The 16,624-nt window shown below is 48.5% G+C and overlaps 1 protein-coding gene across 7 annotated transcripts in view; it reads right to left on the reverse strand.

Moving 5' to 3' along the window:
• The window catches only part of RAPGEF1 (Rap guanine nucleotide exchange factor 1), a 90,047-nt gene that overhangs the window by 15,104 nt on the left and 58,319 nt on the right, over positions 1 to 16,624 (reverse strand). For 2 of the 7 annotated variants that reach the window (XM_083807165.1, XM_083807164.1), the window contains 4 exons: positions 15,419 to 15,621; positions 12,481 to 12,639; positions 2,911 to 3,192; positions 1,526 to 1,618 (listed from right to left, as the gene is read on the reverse strand). In XM_083807165.1, coding sequence (XP_083663291.1) covers positions 1,526 to 1,618; positions 2,911 to 3,192; positions 12,481 to 12,639; positions 15,419 to 15,621 — 737 coding nt within the window. The remainder of the gene's footprint in view (positions 1 to 1,525; positions 1,619 to 2,910; positions 3,193 to 12,480; positions 12,640 to 15,418; positions 15,622 to 16,624) is intronic. The other 5 variants (XM_083807167.1, XM_083807168.1, XM_083807170.1 and 2 more) reach the window with 3 other exon arrangements.

Raw genomic sequence — 16,624 nt, forward strand, 5'->3', positions numbered from 1 at the left:
CATTTACAGTCTTACTGCCTCTAAATGGCCCTTTACTGTAAATTCCTATGGAGCGGTTAAAGATTGATGCAAGTTAATGCCAAATGCCAGGAAAACACAGAAGTTAATTAGACAGGAAATTTGGGACCATCTCTGGAGACTAGTGTAATTAGTATTGTTTGCTTTTAACATTGTGAAATGATGCTGAAAGTTACAACACAAGTCAGCTGTTGTCTTGGATTTTAACCCTCTCACCACTTTTTTTTTTCAGCCCTTGCCGTTGAATACACTTGCCTTTTCCTTCAATCAGAAGGGGCACAGCCAGCTCCAGGCTCCCGTTTCAGTTCCCCTCCCAGTTACAGCCCCCAAAAGACCAGACCATCTTAGGGGTGAATGCAGACTGCCCTTCCTGCTCCCCTCGTGCCCATCAGCAGAGCTTCCACAACGATAAAACGTTCCCGCTTCGCAATTCACGGCTGGGAAACGAGGCTAACGCAAAAAGCAGAGCCATCCAAACCCAGCCTGGGAGAGCAGGTAGACAGCTCTAGGCAAATAAAAATGCAGCATTTAAAATCAGCCATTTAAAGAGAAAAATAGCCATGAATGGCAAATGGGAACATTGATCTACTGGTGTTGGAGTTCAGAGTTATTTAACGCCACGCAGAGCGGAACCTGGAGATTCAACCTGCTGAACAGACGGGACTGAAACCGCCTACGCTCAGATCCAGCCTGGAAAATTCACCAGCCAGGTGAGATGTGTCAGTGGCTGCAGATTTTTTCCGGACTGTGTCTGTAAAGCCCTTTGTTTCAACGTTCAGAACCAACTAGCGACTGCCCGAAGGGCCGGGCCTGCCTCGCTTGCGTCTCCCAAGGGAAGTGATGGGCGCGCTATCTCTTTGGCCATTTAACGCCAGCACAGATAAAGGTCTCGGAGACATCCTGCAGGAGAAGTGCCTTCCTAGGCGAGGGCAGGCAAGGGACCAGCACAGACCTCTGCCGCCGTTCGCTGTGACACAACAGGAAGATGGCACCTCCCTGCCGTGGAGCACACCCTGCCTCCTCTAGGAAATACCTAAGATAGGAGGCGTGAGTAAAGGAAGAAACAGCTCTAAATCACTTCGTACCCAGATGGGGAAGTAAAAGATAAAAAAAAAAAAAAAAGGAAGAGTACAAGGCTTTATTTATTGACATAGGAAAGCCAAAGCGGTTACAGGAGTGAACCCAGACACAGGACCGTGCTGGTCAGAGCGCAGCTTTCTGAAGGGGAACCTCACGCAAGCAGCTCCAAACAAACAGCGAAGCGCAGGTGAGAGAGGGAGGAAGGAGAAGCCATCCCTCCATCCTGCCAGGGCTCTCCCAGCCTCGACAGCCTGCTCTCCACCCGAACCAGGAGGCCATCAAAGCTAGCAAGCCAGGAGAGGGCAAGCAAAGGGACAGCCGGCAAGGGAACAGGGCACGCCGGGATGCGCGGGGCCGGTACCAAGCGTGAGCTGAGCATGCACCAGGCAGCCCCTTCCCGGTGCGTGGCCCTCTCCAGGTTACTTACTCCTGCAGGGTGAGGGACCTCCCCGTTGCTCTGGCCAGAGGAATACAGATTGACGTATTCACCCTCACCAGCCTCCTCGCTGGCGTTTTCGCTCTAGGGGAGACAGGACGAAAGGAGATAGGTGACGGTGCCCCTCGCCAGCTGTTAGCGAGCGCCCGTGCCCACGCCTGGGAGGAGCGGTGCCCTGCGGCCGCTGCCACCTAGCCAGAAGCCCTGCCTCTGGCTCAGCTGCACCTGCCTGGAGGCTGGTGTTTTCTGGTTCTCGAGCAGTATCCAGAGGGTCCCGAGCTGCAGCAGGCACTGCGTGGCAAGAGGGGACTGCGCAGGTGCCAAGCGCGCACGCGAGGACTGAAGGCTGCGGCTGCTGAGCGGTCAGAGCCTGGAGCACAAGCACCCGCCCCTGCCGACACCAGGCCTGCCGCTATGTGCAGAGCAGCCCCAAAGACCCAAACGTGTCCTAAAACTGCTTCACAGCACAGGCTACAGCCATCACGCCAGGCTGAGCCAAGCTCAAGGGCTACTGGGCTGTAACAAGGACCCAAAGCAAGGAAGATGCAACAGCGAGGTCAGGTCCAAAGGGTGAAAAAAAGATCGCTGCCTCTGCAGTCTGTGTCCCTCTTCCAAGCTCTTTGAAGAGGCACCCCCACCACGCACACAGCTCAGGCTTTAATCCCACCACCTCTGGGTTTTGCAGCGAAGAGGAGAGACACTGCCTTGTACAAGAGGTGCTCAGGGAAGTACCCTGCCTGCTGGTCGGCAAAAACAGCCTGGGACTTGGAACTCACAGCAGCGCCTATCAGTGAGGGAACAGCTTTAGTCCCACTTCACCGACAGCGACGCCTTGCACCGACTCGCGCTGCCACCACGCGCACAGCCGGTGCTGCTGGAAGAGCAGGAGCCTGGAGGAAGCAGCAGGGTTATGCACAGGAGAGCACGAGCTGAACCGAACCCACAGCTCCAGGGGCTCCCCAGTGGGAAGGGAGCAGGACAGCTATCACCAATTCCTGCCACAGCAGCAGCTGCAGGATGGAACCGCTGCTAGGAGCCTGCGTTTAGAAACTACCAACCTCACAACACCCCTTTACCTTCCTCTGGTTTGTATCACAATTGCAGGAAGCTAGAACAACCTCTCTTCCTCTCCCCTTCACCAGCATTTGACATGTTTCCATTTTATGTTTTATTAACATTTTCTCAAACCCATGAGGTTCATTTTTTTGTAGAAATCTTTGTATGAAATTACCTCTCTGCATTCACACACGAGTTTGGAAACCGGGCTAGATCACATTGAGCTTAACCATGTATTAATACAAGCGACATTTCTTTAAAACAAAAACAACCCCCAGCCTTGCATTAAGGTGCATTATCATCTCTTTGGATAGTCTCACCGAAGCCGTCTGGAGAGAATCAGTGAAAGAGGTTTCAGAAGGAAGGCAGACAGGAGCATTCCCGTTAAAGCTGCTCTCCTGCGAAGAGGAGTTTGGCACATCCCCAGCGCTGGGAGACTGGCTGGCCGTGGCTGGCACCGCTAGGTCAGAGCTCTGAGACGGATGGACGGGGGGGAAAGGCGGGGTGGAGCAGGACGAGGAGGTAGAAGACAGGAAAGGAGGTATGGAGACTTGGTTGTGAGGCACAAAGTCCTGGGAGTAGGACCTAAACACAGACTTGTACTACAGGACGCGGAGATGGACGACACAAACAAGGAAGATGGGAAAAGGAAGGAGACAGACAAAAGAAAAAGTGATTAGATCAGCAGCAGCTCAGCAGTGACAGCACAAGGCAATTCCAACAACGGCACCTCCCGGCCGAGAGGCGAACCCCAGCAGAGGGAGCGTTATTCTATCATCCCCCCATTCCAGCAGGAACTGCCGCCTGGGCCAGCAGGCAGCTTTTTCACGGCGAGGAGAGTCCTGACACCACCAGCAGCCGGGCAGGGAAGTTGGGCAACGGTGTTTGTCTGCAGGGACCCAGCCTCAGCCGGGCAGGGGGGAAAGCCTGGGTTTCAGCCCTTAATGACAACGTGCACCTGGAAGGCACTTGGGTGGCTGAAAGGATGTGAAGCCGTACAGAAACCATGACTGTGAGCACGCTGGAAGTGTCTCAACAGAGAGAAGTACGCTGGGGATTGTTGCTTTTCTGGGATTTTCCACAGGATCCAAATTTAAGACGCCGCTTGCTCCAACCCTGTAATTTAACAACTCCTGTGTCAAGTCTGTTCCAGAACACACAGCTCCCAGTGAGAAGTGACTGGATCCCGTCTTCAAAGCTACACTGAAGGATAAAGGGGATTACAACAGTAGATGCTTTTACTCCTTTCCGTCTGAGAAACATTGGGAGCAAAAACGATAATTGCCCTCAGGAGCAATGAATTCCTTATCAAACCAATCCTTTAATGCAGTGGCTCTAAAAGTCAGTTGAAGAGATGAAAAGAGATCATCTACATAAAGCTTTATTTCACTATCTCTCCTAATCATCAGATTACTGTTCAGATAATATTAAACAGGGTGCAGTGGGAGTACATTGTGCCAAGAAAAACACGAGCAATCCTCTGTCTTTTAACATCTGGTGCTAGTAAGATTTACCACCAGGGTATCTCCAAAACAACAAGAGAGCAAAGCTGACACCCACCAGAGAGAGAGAGAAGGGAAAAAAAAAAAAGAAAAAAAGACAACAATGCTAAACCTGCTGGAGAGGAGCTTAAGGAAGCATCACGTCACCCAAAAACACCATGCTGAAATGAAGCTGTGGTGGTTGCCTGCTCGAGCAACCTGCTGCAGGACAGGGAACGGCAGAGCTCTCAGGAAGCACACGCACACCTTGCTCAAACCTGGCTGAAAAGTGATACTGCTGTGATGGTAAAAGAAAAATAAAGAAAGGAAACAAAGGCATGAATTGGAAAAATCAGGCTACATTTTTTTCAGGGGAATTAAGCAGGTGACAAAATCAAAGCTCCGTCCATCACCTGAGTACACCTTGGTGGTGGTTGTCGGTTTTCTTTTCCTACCTCTGAAATAGGTAAGCTTAAAAATCTGAACAGAGACCTGCCTCAGGCTTGAAGCCCAGGCAAAGAAGTTTTTCCACTACAAGCTGGAAAGGAAACAAAGGTCAACGGCTAGACTTTACCTTCCACCACCCCAATCCTCCAGCGGCTGCCCTCCGCCGTGCCTCGAGTCCGGCTGTGCTCTGAGTGCCGTCTAGGGGCGCCAGACGAATCGCGGGCCATAATACAGAGGAGCAGAGGGAGATGCTTTGGAAAGAGAGCTTAAAAGACTACTGAAGAATAATCAAAATGCAAATCCTACCACATGCCTGTGGCTGAAAGGAGCCTGGCTCTAGGACAGGCTCCTCTCCCTTCCTGCCCGTCTCTTCACGGGTGAGCAGCCCCGGCTCCAGGGACACCGTCCGCTCGTGGTGCTGCCTCGTAACAATGACAACTCTAATCTCCGTATTTACTTTCTGCCCGGATAAATGCTCTACATTTATTCATTTTCACTTGCATGGCACAAAACACTAAATCCCTCGTAAGACTCCAGGCTCATGACATCACCCCGGCTCAGCAGATTCATTATGCCTGCCCCGTCCCCCTGCTATTTATTCCATGATCTCACTGCTGCTAATGCACCAACTAATGCCCCGAGTCCTGGGCCAGTCCCCATAGAAAGAATTGGAGCAGAGCAGACAAAGAACATGGACCTCCCACCAAACACTCTTGCAATGGTGCTTGAGAAGGCGCCCAGCAAACTGCTGCCCCAGTGGTGAGATGAAACACTGCCATAAGGGAAATGATTTTCTCCAACGGGGGCTGCGTCCCAGCACCTCCACTGCTGGGCTTCTTGCACCCTACACCAGGCACCCTCCTGTCCTTCCCTTTGCAGTTGATGGACATCTTCCACCAAGGACCCCCAAAAGTTACCGTCTCCGACTTGTTGAACCTGGAGAAAAAGACGGGGTTTTGCAGGGAAGCAGCGGAGCTCATTCAGACCACGAGCAAGGGGAACTCCTGGCCTCAATCGCGTCGCATGGGGACAGTCAGGCACCCTGCGAAGGGCTCACGCCGTGCCAGGGCAGCGGCAGGGTTAGTTCAGGCCAAACGGGGGCCGGAGGCTCGGCAGCCGGTGGGCTGCGTGGTGTGCAGCCTGCAGGCTCGGCTAGCAGCTCGGGGAGACGAGTTACTGCTGCTAGGGAAGGAAAATCTGCACAGCTTCTGACTTGCAGAGTTTCAGAGACATTAATGCCAATTCGAAGGCAATTTAGGCCTAAATATAGCACAACTTTGCATCAATTTTAAAACTCTGAATGTGGATACGTTACTACTGACAGTCTGTACACATCCATCTCCCCTTGGCCTCGCCAGTGCGCCTTTCAAAACAATATCTTGGCACGAGGTGCGTAGAAAGTACCAGCTTAAGGCCCAGGTAGCCAGGAGAATGCATTAATCTTCATGATGGGATCCGTGATCAATCACTTCACGGTGCAGACACGCTCTCAGCATGCCGTTAACAAAGGGAACAGCCCCGGGAAGCCTTTGGTGAGCTGGCATTCATTAACCAGGCTGCTCTCAGCTCCCGGTCCTGTACGGCTGCAGCTCGGAGCAGGCAGCCAGGAAGAGCCCTCCTTCCTCCCCGGCAAGCAGCTCGGGAATTCCAGCTATGCAGCCATGCTGGGACAAGAGCCAAGAATGCAGCATACTTTGAAAGTGGAAAAACACCCTGCGGTGGAGATGATGTCCATATGGCACCCATTCCTGCTGCGCCCCTGGCCAGCCCGGCCCAGCCCAGCCGGCAGCTGCAGCAGGAATTGCTGCGATGGCTTCCGCAGGGTTTGGGCGGTGTACGGCTCTGGGAAGCCACCATCCTGTAAAATCCAAGCTTATTTTGGGAGGGGAGAGTCCATTCAAGACAACTGTCATAAGCAACTTAGTCCTCCCCTGGCCCCACAAAATCACAGGCAGCAGTTTATCTTGGAAACTAATCAGCGCTTTTTAAAATGCTGCTTCTTAGAGGTTTTTTGCAGGGTCAGTAAGGCCTCGGTTATGTCTGTACTGACATAACCTCCTGCTCCACGGCTTTGCTTTAGGTGAAATAATTTGAAATAATTTTTGGGAAGCTATAAAGCAACCAGATCCTTTGAGAACCGATTTTCCTCTTTCCAAACGCAGACCACGCTGCCAGGCTCCTAGCAAGGGACCAGGGGACGGTCGCTCACTGCAGGGGATTCTGACCTGCGACAGCAAATGGCCAAACAGGGAGAAGAGACGGCAAAGAGAGATCCCTCTACTCTTACCAGTAAAGTGTATTTATAAAAAGCTATCTGTCACTTGGGAAGCATTCCCACAAAGCATGCTCTCAGCGAGAAGCAATCTCCTGAGCACAGCGGGAAGCCGACCTGCCCAGACCTGACAGTTTACACACACTGACACCAGCGTAGCACGCGGATCTTCCAGAGATGGCATCTTTCAACATCCCCAAGTTGCTGCCTTTCATTTTTTTGTTTTAGAACAGCTTTCCATCCTTAACGGGGGCGTCACAGGATGTCCCAAAGGTCAATGACATTGGAGACGTTTATTTGGATTAGATGGCAGGAGATAAACTCTCTAACAGCAAACTTATTTTTTAAAGAGTGATGCTTCTCAACACCCCCTAGGCACGGCTGGCCAAGTAACAGGGAGGAAGGGTGTTTATGGGCAGTCACTGACTGCGAGCAACAGCAATCTCCAGCCTAAATTCAGAGCTGAATTCAATTAAATGGCTGTCAGAGCATCTGCAGCATCAGCAGCCCCAGTCTTTACCTTTTAAGCAAAGCCTTCTCAGTCACCCTACCGACTTCTGCCAAATTAATCTGCAATCCTGCCAGACACTCCCAGATCAGATAGAGCATCAGAATTCCAAAACACGAAGCTAACAGAGGAAAGGATCAATCTTTCAGATCTCCTCTGCTAAGGCTATTAAGAGAGAAACGTGGGCAACGCGCCAGAACTGGATGCCCAAATTCTAACAGCAGAGAATTGTGTTCGCAAAACCCTGGGCATTGCACAAACCCTAAGAATATAATTACACAGACAACTATTGGAAAACACTTCCTATCTCATGACACAATGCCGGACTTCCAGGTACTTTTGCTGATGAGGAAGGAAATGCTCCTGCAATGAATGGCTGGAAACACAGGCTGCCAACAGACCGGCTTCAAGCACTGCCACAGGAAAGGCAGTAACCCCTCGTGCCTGAATGTTTCTCGGCAAAGCCTCTGACCCGGCTGCACGGCTGACCTTGCTATTTTTAAATAGTGGTTAGCACAGCAGATGGATGGATGGGGCTTTTGTTTCCCTTGGGAAAGGGTCTCCTGGCTTCTGCATCAAAAACACAACATCCGAACTCTCCTTAAGGGAGAATTTCTTAAGGGAGGGTTTCTTGTACAACCGTGCCGTGAAAATGGGTGGGGGGATGAAAACATTTGCAAGACTTACTAACCATGCTATCATGCATCTCTCTTGAAACTATCAGAACTCGATCTCATCACAAATACAGCATCGGCTCCTGTTTGTCCTGTAAACAATACCACCGTATCTGACAGATCTTTCAAAGGCAGAGCATGGAGGTGAAGACGAGACTCCTAAAGCCAGCCACCCAAAAAAGTGGCGTGTGGCCTGTGAAATCAGCAGGCTGACTGTTTAGAGACTATGCAGAGACAGAGTGCAGATAAATGTAAGCGGCTGGAGGAAGTGCTTTTCTGAAGCAGGATTCGGCGATGCTGGCATACAACAGCACTATTAATACTGCCATGCAGGCTTGCTGCAGGCAGTGGAAATGAACATAAACGCAAAAGGAACATGAAACAGGAAAGGCAAAACAATACTCAGCACTCAACAGCTGCTTAAATGGATGCAAATCTTGCTTCCCCTTTCCCTCTGCTCCAAAGTAAGGAGCCAAATCCTGCTTAGGACAGAAAGGAACTAACACACTGTGATCTCACGGTCCTGGTTTCATAGTGGCTCCCACCATCAGAGCACCATATGGATCCAAAAAACTCAGTCTCTGCCAAGGATTGGAGCTGCAGTCTGGGTTGCAGACTGGAACTGAGCTACATAAATAGGAGCAAGGTGGGGAAAACATGCAAAGCACATGTCGGAATTGCGTGCGTCTTTAAACGCTTATCTGACCCTCCTTTTCCTGAACATGCATGAACACACACACAAGAAAGAGAAACAGTTGCTGTGAATTTTCTGTGCATTTTCCCAATTTGCAACAGAACTGTGGGAACAAGTGAAAACAGAAGCGCTGAACTAGAGTTTTCATAAGGAAATCACTTATGCTTTCTGTTGGAAGCAGGCGGCCAATTTGGTTCCTTGGCAGTTACTGGAAATGGTTTTTAATTAAAAAGAAAACACAAGACAAAACAGCATTTTGAGAAAGGTAAGATATTTCTCCATAGTGGAGGATACAGCCAAATTTCCACTAGTGGGATTTGCAGGACTCAGAGAAAACAACGGCATCCCTTGTTTCAACAAAAAGCTTCCTAGTTGTAAGTGAATGCAAGTCTCTCTGTGGTCCTTGGTGGAAACTATGTCGACAGATAACAGTGTATCTTGTCTCCTCAATGATTTCTTCTATCAGTGCAGAGTTCCCCCACTGCCAGGAAGCCATGAGATTTGATTCCTGCCATTTGGAAACCTGCTCACCCATTTCCAGTCACCAGCACAATGAGATGAAAAGGACAGTATCTCTGTCTCACAACAGGAAGGGAGGGAGGAGATCTGCTGGGGAAAGACTTCTGCAAACCAAGTTTAGGATGCGAAGCAGGATGCATTCGTATTGCATACCTCCTTCCCCACTGTCTAGCAACAGAGAGTTGCTTTCAAAAGAGAGGGGAATCCCTAAAATGACTCTTGACATTACGATCCAGTTGTCCCGGCAATGTGAGATTTAACGGTGTAACAGTGGGGACGATGATGCTGTGTTTCCTTACAGCACCGGCCCACGCTACAAACATGACCCTTGCTGGCACAGAGGCTAGACACGAATCAGACTCAGTGAAAAACAGACCCAACTTGCCAAACCTATGAGGTTTGATCCAGTTGCTTAAGATCTGCCTCTATCCAGTAAAAGCTATTACTTCTGACACAATTTCCTGCAAAGAAGGGAAAAGCGCGATTAGTGGGTTCACAGAGCACTGGTGGCTTCTGGACTGCAGCAGCGTCTGCAGCTCTGAGGGGAAAGAAAAAAAGAGTCAGGATTCTGGAAAAGAAATTCACAAATTACAAATTAAGAGAGTAAAGATGGTCTGAACTCCTTCACTTTTTTTCTTTTCCATTTCTTCAAAGCACCGTCTGAAAAGAACTTTTTAAGCCCTACAAGTCAGTAGTAAGGAGTTAGTACTTGCTCCTTTGTGCATAGGCATAATAAGGTACATGCAAAACACGGTGCAGGCTTGGCTTTCCTGCTGCCTTCACACGAACAGATTGGTACAGGGCTAGGTGTTCTCCTGGGACTGACTCCTGCTGTCCACCCCAAGCCAGCCTCATGGGAACAAAAAAAGCACGGGGCACTTTCTGACACTTGGCTATGCTTGGAAATCTGCAGAGCGCTGCTCACGTTGTGTTAATGCACAGCCATTTGGTTTATTAGCTCCGACTTCCTGGCATTGACCTAAGGAGGGTTTTTGTTCACGTACAGAAGGGATAAAGATTAACGCAGGAGACGTATCATTTTGAGAGATTTGATGATCACCACTGATTATCTGGGTACGTAGGAGGCCAACCCCTCAGTTAGCTGGTGCACGAAAGGTGTGCTCTTCCTCGCATTAACTCCCCTGCTGGGACCGGTGGATTGCTAATGCTCAGCTCTTAACAGGTTTATTGCTCACCACAGTGCTCATCTGAGTGAAAGAGCGGAAAAAACGAAGACATGAGAATGACAGGAGAGCAGAGCAATGCACACGAAGTGCTCCTGGTGCAGCTTGGAGCATCCCCCATGTGGAAGGCGGCTTTGCCAGGCAATGCTCCGGAGCAGACTGCAAGAAGGGCTCCGAGGTCCTCCTCAGTGCTGGAATGCAGGGTGTCACCCTGGGAGCGATCCAAACCTTGACAGCTGTTTCACTTCTCTGTCTCATTAGGGACAGGGAAAATGGGATAAACCATGGCTGTGATATTATATGGGTCAGCTATGAAGCATGTAAGGACATTGGTATTTTGCAGCTCAGAGACAAAGAGTCACTGTCAAAGGTGTAAAATCTCATTTTTGCCTGTGAAAAAATAAACCAGCTAGAGTCATGAGCCACCACGAGATTACCATAAATTAAAGGCATTAATGGAAAAGTCACCACTTTTAATTCAGTTATTTCCTTTGTGCATTTGACAGTGCATTGCCAAACTGTCCTCGTTCCTCATGCTTCATTCATTCTCCCTTTACCAAATCCTTGCAAAAATGAGTAAGGATTTTTAATGAAGTTTTAACATTTCATAAAATAATCTATTCAGAATAAGGTATTCCAAAGCAAGATTAGAACAAGTCAAAATAATTAAGTATGCAGTAACCATTTACATCTAACCAGGACACTTTTTAAAGTGAACTTGCCCACATACTTTTAGAACGTTATAGCATCATATTTATAGGCTATCAATTATAACAAAAATAGTGAAGTGCTTTTACCTGGTCTTACATGTCTGTTATCTTTGCAAGGACCGCTATCAAACAGAAAGCTGTACAATTCAGAACTTTTGCATTATTTCAATTTTTAAAACTGTTTTTCACGGACTCATGCAAGCAGTAACCTTACCACACCCCAGCCTTTCCAGCTATGCAGCACAATTATGATACTGCTCTCTCTCCTACAAGTGGAAGCTGAAAGCTTTAATTCATGGCTTGTGAAGTAACTCTACTTGAATACTTTCTTCTTTAGACCCAGCTGATAACATCATTGCCATTCATTTTTAGAGAACGAGTAAGCGTTGAAATGCAAAGACAGCAGTGACAGTGTGAGGATACAGTTTTCAAATATTTAGTATTAAACTAATTGAAACACTCCTGAATTTTCTTAACTCTTGCCTGATAATTTCTCCAGAATAAATCTAATTTACTAAATATCCAAGCTACTGTTAAAAAATAATCTATTCTCAGTTGTCATCAGGCAGGCAATCAGCACAGAACCATGCAGCCCTACATGCAAGCGCTCCTCACGCTGTTGAGCTGTTGGAATCCCATGGTTCGATTTAATTTCATTACATTAACACTTCGTTATTGCTACCATTTAATTTAAGCAGCTGATCACAGATTTAAGCGGTACTTTAAGATTATTATTTCAATTTAAATCATTTTCGGCTCCTCCTGTGGTTCTCTTTTCAGACCAGAGCTGCAGGAGAAGAAACCCTGCTCATTCGTCAGCAAACCATACAAGCTTACAGAGATTGTTTGGGACCAGGGGGACGTGAAGGGAAGCGGACAAGCAAATACAAGATGAAAGATGTGGTAGAGGCCATCTTCCAGAGAAAAAAATTAAGGAGCTGTGTGGCCACTGTTCCATGCATTTGCCTAAATCCGTGTACTTCAGGGATGGCGGCTCGTTATTCCTCCAAAGGCCAGATTCACACGGCAGCATTTAATCGACTCATCCACATCGCTGACGTTATGCAGCAGAACAAAAAGACTTGGCAGTTTCAGCGTGCAGCCTGGGGAACATGTAGGTCATGGGAGTGTGCCTTAGCACACAGGCCTGGTCTCCTCTGCCAGTCCCTCTCCACAAATGTCAATCCAGATGTGGATATACAGTAACGAAAGCTGCATCTGCAGCGCATTTCATTTAATAAGATTTACACACCATTTTTATCACCTGGCTGCTTACTACTGAGTTCCAAAGCCCCCAAAGAACTTTTCTCTTTACCCAGAACATAAGCACAGGTTGGCACACGAGCATTTCATCACTGGCACAAATACACACACGTTACAGAAGTGCAGAAAGCGACTCACCGAGTGCACAGGAAAGGAGCTGTGCCGGTTGAGAAAGGAGTTAGAGACTGACATAGTGAGGCCCTGAGTGGCACCGGTGTCCTCGGGGGTGAAGGGCACTTTAGTTTGCTGGACACAGTAGGAGACAGAAGGGAAAGAAGAGGCAGCATAGGAGGCCTGCTGAAGACGGGGAAGAAAGCGAGAGACAGAAGAAACAAAGAAAGAAAGCACAGAAAAAGCTATGAATAAAGGGTAAGAAATGCTAACAGTAAAACAATGCATATAATGGCTTGCTAAGCAAACAGCTATTCATACAGTTCATCAGCGCCAGACACACTGATACACCCTTCTTGAGCTGAGGAGGCATGACAAAAATCACAGTTCGAATCGTCTTTGTTTCACAAATCCCCTAAAAATAAACGCCCACCTCCCCCTCCCAGTTCACCCGTGGACAGCTGCTGGGAGGCAGGCCGGCTGCTCCGCGCCGCCCTTTTTGCCCCGTAACACTGGGGACAGATGCCCAAAGGAGCTGGTATGGGCACGAGCTGCTGCCCAGCAGGGACGTGGCTCTCCCTTCTGGCTGTTAAGCAGCCATCCCTTGCAGACTACTAGCTTTTTTTTTAGGCAATCTGCAGACTGAAAACTCAGGACTCTCCAGGGTGGTCTATGGGCCTTCACGGGTGCTGTGGGGATACTGGATAAAAACGATGCCCACTGAGTTTTCAGTCCGACCCAAGACTATACATCGTTTGCACAAGAGGGAGATATTACGCAGTAAATAATAAATACTATCAGGAATTTCACCTGAATTCACTGCAGCAAGGGGCTGAGGGAGGCTAAGCTGTACCTAGGCTTTCTCAGCCCTGACTTGTCGAATATAACACGCAAATATTTTATATACAAGATACGAAACCTGCAAGAAAGGACTTCCTAATTATTATTTTAGAGAGAAGTCCATCCAGCAAACCTTCCCTGCTGCTGCAGCAGCTGATGTCCACATGATCTGCTGTTTCAGGATCTCCCTGGGCAGCAGGACCAGAGGAACAATAGAGTCTGATGGCTTTTACAGTGATTGCTGAATGAGCCATTGTCTGCTCACACCACTCTCCCAGCTGAAAGACGAAGGTAGGGCCACAAGGTTGCATTTTAAGAAACTTCTGCTTCAGGCAGAGCATCACCTTGATAATATCAAGCCTGCAAGACTACAAGAATGCCTGGAAGGCAAAACAGTGACATTTTGGCTGCCCAGACAATGATTAAAGGGCAGCAAAGAAATGCTTTGCTTCAGCTGACAAACTCAAAAAAGGAGCTGAATTTCCCTTCCACACAATAATGATCACAGTAATAAACAATTATTAGGACCCAGCTTGAAATCTGTGCTTTGCTACATACCCGACATGACCATGCAGAGACCATGTCATCATTAGGAACTGTCACTAGGGCACGGTCACCTCTGAGAGGAGGTAGGGCAAGGGACTACAAGGGACCCTGCAAGGATCTCTCTGACAAGGGGACCAGAGCCCCTGGGGAAGTGCCTGATCCTTCAGAGAGGAGTCCTGAACAGCCTTCTGTATCCCTAAAAATTGGATGGGTCGGGGATTTAAGGTTTCACCCCCACCAAGCAATACTGCATAATACTCAGTTTACTTAACATTTGGCCAGGAATGTTACTTCATTTTTTAGGACTCCTATCTGTGTCAAAGGAATGTAGTTATGCGAATTCCCGCACTAGAACTCTGTGTAGCTTTTCCCGTTTCATTAAAAAGTAGCTCTCTGGGACAGTCAAACTTTAGCACAGATAACAGCAGCACATATTGCAACAGTTGCCCTCATGATGGTAAGAGCATGGCTCTGCTCCAACATCTCCTCCTGTTTTATTAAAGCCATGGCCAATGTCAGTCAGATAGCATCGACAAAAAAGATGCATTTTAAAAACATTTTAGCTGTTCTTTGAAAAAGGTAATATAAAGAATAATATAAACAAACCCCCTAAAGTTGGAGTTAAAAAAGTGAAAAGAAAAAAAGGCTCTTAAAAAGAAATAGGACAAAATCTGTTTTATTTCAGCCACTGAGGCTGGAAATAAAACTGCTGCTGCCATCGCTGAGGCCAGGACTTCATCCCCCACGTGGAAAATGGGGCTCACCGTAGTGTTCAACTCAATGCACATATACTTGTGGACGTGCCTTTACGTGCCAGTAGGCTGAAATGGCCAAAAGATCACCAGGAAATTCCATTTTTCAGAAGGCAATTAACATTCTCATTAAATGCAAATAAATGAAACAATTTCACCAAACAAGCCAAACCGAAACAAACTGAAAAAGCACCACCAGAGCCCTGGGGCACACAAAGGCAGGGGTGCCACTGGCTCCTACAGCCACAGAACTGTGCAAACCAGGTAAAATCCTGAATCTCGCAAGGGGGCTGATGCGGGGAAAACACGCACAAGTTAAATAATGGCTGTACCAGGGTTCTGTGGCTCTGGCAAAGACCGAGCCATAAAAGCAGTGATTATGTTTAAATGGTTATTATTAGTGGCATCCTTGACAACAAATTCAAAACAACATTGGGAACAACAGTGCAGCTATCTCTCAAAAATTGTGTTGCCCAGCGTGTCAAAATCTTCAAAGCACTCGTCATTACAAAGCCTCCAGTCTGGCACAGATTCAGCCGTGCCATGTGGAAGACTAACATTTCATTTTCAGGGCATTTCAGGACTTTCAGAGCTGACGGAGAACAGTCTGAACGCGGGGCTAGAAAGGAGCACAGGAGCTCAAAGTAGATGATGCAAAATGCCTAAAAACGTGTTAACAAGATGGCAAGGAACACGAGGTGGACGACACCAATGAGACATCCATCCTCCCACAACCGCAGCCCATCAGAAGGAGAGGCAGCAAACCCAGAGCTGCTCCCACGAGGCTGCTGCGCCCTGCTGGGGCGGGCACCACGGATGTCACTCACCAGCTGCCGCTGCTTCGGTGGGAGAGCGGGTGGAGGTGCCAGGTCTTGAGAGGGTTCTAAGCTGATGAAGGAGTCGTTGATGCCATAGACTTCCCTGAGGTGCTTGTTCTTCTGCTGGTAGATGTGCTCGTTCTGCGGGGTCTGGTAGAACATGGATGGCTGCGGCTCAGAGTAGTCTTCCACAAACTGCATGTAGGCCAGCACTGCAACACAAAAAGGTCACGCTCACTGCTTCTGGTCTGCGTGCTGCAGCCTGCCCTGCTCCAAGCAGGCACGGCGCCCACCCTCAGAATAAATAGGAGCGATGCCACGCTGTTCTTGCAGCTGGGCTTTGCTTCAGGGCAGCGGCAGCAAGGCATCTGCGGTACCTCGCACAGCAGGTTGCCGTTCACCTTGGAGGAGAAGAATCTGTGAGCTTCCCATCCTGCAAGCCAGCACACAATGAGAATGGTCGCAGGCCACAAACGAATTTGGCACCGATTTTGCTTAAACCAGTGATGTCTCCAAATAGCTACCTGAGGAGTTTGACTTACCAACTCCCAGACCAAACCCCTTCCTCGTGTAACCTGGGGCAATTTGGGGAATATTCCTCAACAGCTGATGCCCCAGGTCACCAAAAGAAAGAGAATGACTTCGGTCTGCTTTTAGGAGATACAAATCACCTCGCACAAAGATGCAACCTTGACAGCAAAGCTGTAATAATTCCTGTGCCTACGTAAGTCTCCTACCTGTAGTTAGCATGATTTCTAGAATGAGAGGGCTTGCAATCCTTCCCCAACCTAGCAGCTGATCAAACTTATTGGAAAATACCTGCACGCAAGACTGGGCGCACCTGTCCCTCAGCTATTCATGTGCCACTGCTGGCACAAGAGTCTAGCCTTTTAGAAGTGCCACTGACCTCGCCTTCCTCCTTCATGAGCTCAAATCCAACATCCTTCGCTCCTGTCCCTTTCTAAAGCATCTTCACACCTCTGAATTTGCAACTGAATCCAGCTGATTCTAAAGCACTTCTGAGATGCAGTTTGATGGAAGTTTTAAATGGGATCAAATCTCATTCGGAGCACATTTGCATCTGTAAAATATCCTTCAAAAATCTATGAAAAAGCACACAGGTCTGCCTGAGTAGCTCTGACAAAAGATTAGCTTCTGCTGCAGTATTTTAGTGTGGAAGAGGGAGAAAGACACCCAGGAGCACCGGAAGACTAC

This window comes from Anser anser, assembly GCF_964211835.1.
Source record: "Anser anser genome assembly, chromosome: 21".
NCBI classification, from domain to species: Eukaryota; Metazoa; Chordata; class Aves; order Anseriformes; family Anatidae; genus Anser; species Anser anser.